At 53.1% G+C, this 5,959-nt stretch overlaps 1 protein-coding gene across 1 annotated transcript; it reads left to right on the top strand.

Annotated features, from left to right (window-relative positions):
* Nucleotides 1-1,601: 1,601 nt before the first annotated feature.
* On the top strand, nt 1,602-4,684 carry LOC121107859. Its single transcript, XM_040654362.1, has 8 exons — nt 1,602-1,741; nt 2,066-2,157; nt 2,253-2,354; nt 2,619-3,052; nt 3,138-3,244; nt 3,463-3,573; nt 3,730-3,848; nt 4,013-4,684. Exons 3-8 carry the CDS (start codon nt 2,327-2,329, stop codon nt 4,645-4,647), a joined length of 1,434 nt encoding a protein of 477 aa, XP_040510296.1. The 5' UTR covers nt 1,602-1,741; nt 2,066-2,157; nt 2,253-2,326; the 3' UTR covers nt 4,648-4,684.
* Nucleotides 4,685-5,959: the final 1,275 nt, after the last annotated feature.

Below are 5,959 nucleotides of genomic sequence, written 5' to 3'. Positions count from 1 at the left end.
GAGAAACAAGGCTTAAGTTGAGCTTACTTCTACTGTGGCAGGTACTGAGATGAGGACACAACTGTGACTGATGGGTTTGATGGAGAGATCTATGGGTCATCAGAATCATAGAATCAAGGAAACAAGATACATAACATTACTGTGAATTGTATATAAAGATGGCAAGTGGATGATTTAGGTTAAAAAAGAGATACCTATTCTGGAAATAACTGACACCTTACTGAAAATGAGCTTTTTTATCTCATTGACTTCCTGATCTGGCAGAAGAGAGATGCTGTGACACTCTTACGAATCACCAAATCATAGAATCCTTAGAAGGGACCTTTAAAAGTCACCCAGTCCAACTCTCCTGCTGTGAAGCAGGTACATCCGCAGCTAGATCACGTTGCCCAGGGCCTGATTCAGCCTCACCTTGAAAGTCTCCAGGGATGGGGCACCAAACACTGTCTCTGGACAACCTGTTCCGGTGCCTTACCACCCTCACATTGAAAGACTTATTCCTTATATCTAACCTAAATATACCCTCTTTGAGCTTGAAGCCATTTCCCCTTGTTCTGTCACCACAGATCCTGCTAAAGAGTCTGTCCCCTTCTTGCCTGCAGCTCCCCATTAGATACTGAGAAGCCACTTACCTTCCATACTACAAGGGGTGCCTTGAAATCCCTAAATTGCATGAGATATCACACATGGTGTGTCTAGTGGAAATGGTGACTGATGGCTTTCAGATATGGTGACTTCCATTGCAGAGGAGTAGTTTTTAACCTGCCTTTGCTCTATAATGGAATTTAGGCATTACTGGACACCTGAATGCAGAGAAATCAAGAAGCTGTAGAGATGATGGTTGAGCAGAAAAACATTGATATTCCTGAAAATGATTCTCATTTTGGGTGGGTGTGGGCACTAAGGTGAGATACAAGGAGTGCAGGGAGATGGCAATTCGTTGATGCTAGATGCCAGTATTCCAGGTAGGTGTATAAATGAATTGTCTTAAAAGGAAAAGCAGGAAATAGTAATAATAAAAATACTAAAAGGGAGCTTTGTATTGTTTTAGTCTTATATTCTTGCTATGATTGTAAGTCTAAATTGTACCTCCAAAAGGGCATTTAAATCTGATTTGGAGCCTGTTACTCTAGGTTAGGATCTCCATGGTTTTGTTGCGTAATTTGTCCTCCTTAGTACACAGTGGCTATGGAAGGAAAAATATTGCAGACCCAATAGGATAGGGCCCTGGGCCTGTCCAGGGACCGTTCCAGCAGGCCTGGCCCTTTGCTGTCCCATCAGCATTGGCCTCAGCTTCATGGAGAAGATGGAAACAGTATCAGGCTGGAAGAGCAAGGATGTGGCTCCAGGGCTGCAGTGTTGACCAAGGGACAGCTCCGCTCTTGCCTCTGGCACAGGGAGCAGTGCCAGCAGGTTGAGGGAAGGCCATCCTTCCTCCCTGCTGCATGGCAGCACTGAGATCTCACTCTGTGATGCCTGCCAGAGCCAGCACCCTTTTGCCTCGGGGCCTACATCCACACCCACACCCCCCTTCAGGCAGTGACCATGATGTCACAGGGCATGGCAGGGAGCAGCCATTGTGAACCACAGGGCCAGGAGCAGAGCGAAGGCTGCTAGGCTCAGGCTGAGCGTCAGTGCTGTCCTGGTGAGGTGCAGAGAGGGCAGGAACTCTCCTAGTGCTCGCCGTTGATACGTGCTATGTCCAATGGAAAGCAGCAGGCCTCTGACTCAGGGAAGCCAGGTGAGAGCAAAGTATTCCTGCTTTCAGCTCCCACCACAGGGCAGAGTGGTTCTGGGGGTCTGCCTGAGGCTGAGAGAGGAGGAAGGGACAAGCAGGGGCTCCCCAACCACCATGGGGAAGGTTCTCTCTGCTCCCTCACAGGGGTCCTAGCTTGGGCTGTGGCTGCCTGCTGGCACCATTGGGCCTGCAATGGCCCCCTCCCCTCCACCACCTCCAGCCATGTCCCTCAGCCAGCACAGGCAGGCACAGAGCAGGACCCTGGGGACAGCCCTCAAGGACACACAGGGTGCTCACTGATGCTCACATTTGCTCTTTCCTCCCCAGCGTGTGTTCTATGTGGCCGGGCAGATGTTGACCCAGACATCTGCGGGCGCACATTTGCCAAGAGTGGGATTCGTGTCCATGAGTTCTGCTTGGTGAGTTCCCCCGCCAAAGGCTCCTTATAGCTGCCTGCCAGGGATGCTCCTTTCCTTTCTGGCCTAATGAAATCCTGCACTTTTCTCTTCTTCAGATTTTTGCAACTGGCATTTATGATGAAAGAACTCCATGGGAGGGAATTAGTCGGCTCCCTCTTCGTGCTATCAAATGCACAGCCAAGCATGCAAATCAGAAGGTAAGGACCTGAATGGAGCTGGGAGTTTTGTGCCAGGAGAAGCTCACACCAGCCTAGTCTGGACCCAAAAAAAGAAATCACAGCCCTTCTGACCTACTCCTAGGACAAAGTTCTGCCGTATCAGACGAGCCTTGTCCATCAGGCAGATCTGCAGAGTGTCACGCAGCAGTGCCTGTATCCTGTGCTTTGCCCAGAGGTGTGGAGCCAGCATGTGGAGGCCCTGAGCCTGCCTCTGATGGGATCTGCTCTACTCTTTCTTTCCAGCAATGCTTTGTTTGTGGGGGAAGGGGGGCCACCATCAGCTGTGCAGAGTTAGGCTGTGTGCGAAGCTTCCATCTACCCTGCGCCATGGATGGGGAATGCATCACCCAGTTCTTTGGGCAGCACAGGTAAGGGCCATCAGCAGCAGCCAAGCCAAGGAGGAATGTGCAGCGACACCTCCCAGCGGGCTGCCAGAGCCAGAGCCAGGGCCTGTGGCTCCTTCCTGGTCTTCTGCCCTCCTTGCAGTACTTCCCACCCAATCATCTTCCCCCAGGTCCTTCTGCAGGGAGCACCGCCCTCGACAGGCATCAGAGGGAGGTCCAGCACAGGGCATCTACTGCATCTTCTGCCTGGAGCCTGTGGGGGACAGCATATCCTACCATACTATGCTGTGCCCAGTGTGCAAACAGGCCCATTTCCACCGTGGCTGCATCCAGGTAGGAGCCCTCCCCTCACCCTGCAGGTATGGCTGGTGCTCACCAGGCCCAGATCATGCTCACACTGCTTGTGCTTCCACTGCAGAGATACGCCATGAGTGCTGGCATTATGCACTTTCAGTGCCCCGTCTGTGCTGAAAAGTCACGATTTCGTTTGGAAATGAACACCATGGGGCTCCAAATCCCAGTCAGGTTGGTGCCTTTCTGACCAACTCTGCACACTAAGGCTCCAGCACTGGGCCTGCCCAGGGGCTGTCCCAGCAGGCGTGGCCATTATCAGCCCCAAAGCGTTGGCCTCAGCTTCATGGAGAAGCTGGGAGCAGGCTCAGAGTGAACAAGCAGAGATGCCCTGGATCTGCCTTACTCCAGGGGTACCAGGGGCTCATCACTTTTCCTCCCTTCTCTGGCAGACCACCATCATGGGAAACCAACGCATCTGCATTGCTGCAAGAGAGGCACAGGCACTGTGATGCCAGTGAGTGCTATTACCCAGGAGGCAGGGAGCAGGCAGAAGAAGAGGGGTGAGTTACCTCAGCAGCCCTCTGGGACTCTGTAGGGGATCTCAGCCTCACCACAGACTGGGGGAGCAAGGCCTGAGCACCAGAGATGTGCTGTGCCGGGCACTCCCTGACTTGGCTCCTTTTGTCCTCACAGCCATAATCCTTTTGCTTCCCCAGGCCCTGGAAGCTGCTGCTCTGCAGCTCCTGTGCTGCTCAAGGCACTCACCGGCACTGTTCCTTCTTGACCAGCAATGTAGACATCTGGGAGTGCGAGAGCTGTGGTGGTGTGGGCACCGGTAAGAGGCATTCAGCCTATGTCACTGAGATGGGGCCAGCTGAGGCCTGGCAGTGGGTGCTCAGGGCGGCCTTGCCATAGTCTCTCTGCCCCAGCAGTGATGACAGCCTGTCCCAGCTTGGGGCTGCAGATTCATCCTGCTGATCTTCCCGCCTTCCCTTACAGCCTCCAGAGGTTCCCTGGAAGCTGCACGCAGACGGCATCCCAGATCAGGGGGAAGGGGCCAACCACAAAACCACTTCCCAATCCAAGAGAGTGCCTCAGGTTCCCAGAGAAAGTCCCGAAGATACCGTGACAGCAGCTCTACACCAGCCCCACATGCTCAGGACATCACCCGTGGCTCAGCCAGAGCAGCAACTTTGAGGACCTTGGGTGGTTCCCCACATAGACGACAGTCCAGGCAGCAAGGGCGGGTCCAGACAAGAAGCCGCTCCCTATTAAAAGGTCAGGCCTCAGATTCCCGGCGCCGGTCAAGAAGACGTGGTGGTAGTGGCTGTACATCAGCCCGAGGTGCTCAGAGCAGCACTCACCGCTCAGCCAGATCAGTGACATCAAGATCATCAAGAGGTTCCCCACTGCCTGAGTACAGGAGGCGGTCCAGGCAGCGAGGGCAGTCCCACACAAGAAGCCGTTCCCCAGTGGGATGTCGGGCTTCCAGTTCCCAAAGCCAGTCCCAAAGAGGCCGTGGGAGCAGTTCCAGGCAGCAGGGACCAGCTGGGCCGCAAAGCCACTCCCGGCTCCAACATCGGAGCCGACATCCCCACAGCCAGTCCCGAAGACAGCAGCACAGGAGGAGTTGAGTGCAAGTCCCACGTGCTGGCTCTGGTCCCAAGCATCCAAGACAATAAAGCTGGGAGGTCTCTCATGCATTTGTTGACTTTGTTCTTCTCTGCTTGTCCTGGGGTTGTCTTCTCCTCAGCACCTTCCCAGACCTTCCTCCCTATGGCCCAGCCTAGGCTGAGCTGGGTTCCAGCCCTGGGCCCACCGGAGCAATGCATCCAAAAGCCCTATGGGCTGAGGCAGCACTGACAAAGGCAGCCTGGTTCTGGGGGTGTTTCGGGGCTGAAGTTGTGGGCAGTTTTGGAGCTGCTGCTACATGTGGGGTGGGTCAGAGCTCAGGGCTTCCTCCTGCATTTGTCTGTGCTGTGAAGTCTGAGGGGTGGTTCTAGTTTGGGGATGCTGCCAAGCTGGTTGTGCCTGGAAATGGGTAGATGTGAGGGGATGAGTAGATGTTGTCTGCCTTGAAGAAGGCTTATGACACTGTTTCCCACAACATCCTTGTAATTAAGTTTAGAAAGTGTGGGATAGGTGAGTGGACAGTGAGGTGGATTGAGAACTGGTTGACTGGAAGAAAGTGCTCAGAAGGTTGTTATCAGCAGCACAGAGTCTAGTTGGAGGCCTGTAAATAGAGGCGTTCCCCAGGGGCGAGGACTGGGTCCACTCTTGTTGAACTTTATCAGTGACCTGGATGAAAGGAGAGAATGCACCTTCAGCAAGTTTGCTGCTAACATAAAGCTGAAGGGAGTGGCTAACATACTAGAAGGCTGTGCTGCCATCCAGCAAGACCTGTACAGGCTGAGAATTAGGCAAAGAGAAACCTGATCTGGTTGAACAAGAGCAAATGTAGTCTTGCAGCTGGGAAGGAATAACTGCATGCATCAGTACAAGTTAGAGGCTGATGTGCTGGAAAGGAGCTCTGCAGGGAAGAACCTAAGTGTCCTGGTATACAACAGGTTGCCCATGAGCCAACAGTGTGCACCTGTGGCTAAGAAAGCCAATGGTATTCTGGGTTGCATTCAAAAGAGTGTGGCCAGCAGGGCAGGGGATGTTATTCTCCCCTTCTGCCACCTCTAGAGTACTTTATCCAGTTCTGGACTCTTCAGTTCAAGAAAGACAGAGAAGAGAATCTAGCAGAGGGCTACAAAGATAAGGGGTCTGGAGGAGCATCTCTCTTATGAGGAAAGGCTGATAGACCAGGCACTGTTCAGCGTAGAGAAGACTGAGTGGGGATCATATCAGCTCCTTCTCTCAAGATATTCAGAGGCTGCTAACTACTCCAGGCAACCTTAACAGAGGAGTTTAAGTAGAATATCTCCAGAAGTCCCTTCACTT

This window comes from Gallus gallus, chromosome 1, assembly GCF_016699485.2.
Source record: "Gallus gallus isolate bGalGal1 chromosome 1, bGalGal1.mat.broiler.GRCg7b, whole genome shotgun sequence".
Lineage (NCBI taxonomy): Eukaryota > Metazoa > Chordata > Aves > Galliformes > Phasianidae > Gallus > Gallus gallus.
The sequence above is the reverse complement of the archived record's forward strand: the minus strand, read 5'-3'. Positions and strand labels throughout refer to the sequence as shown.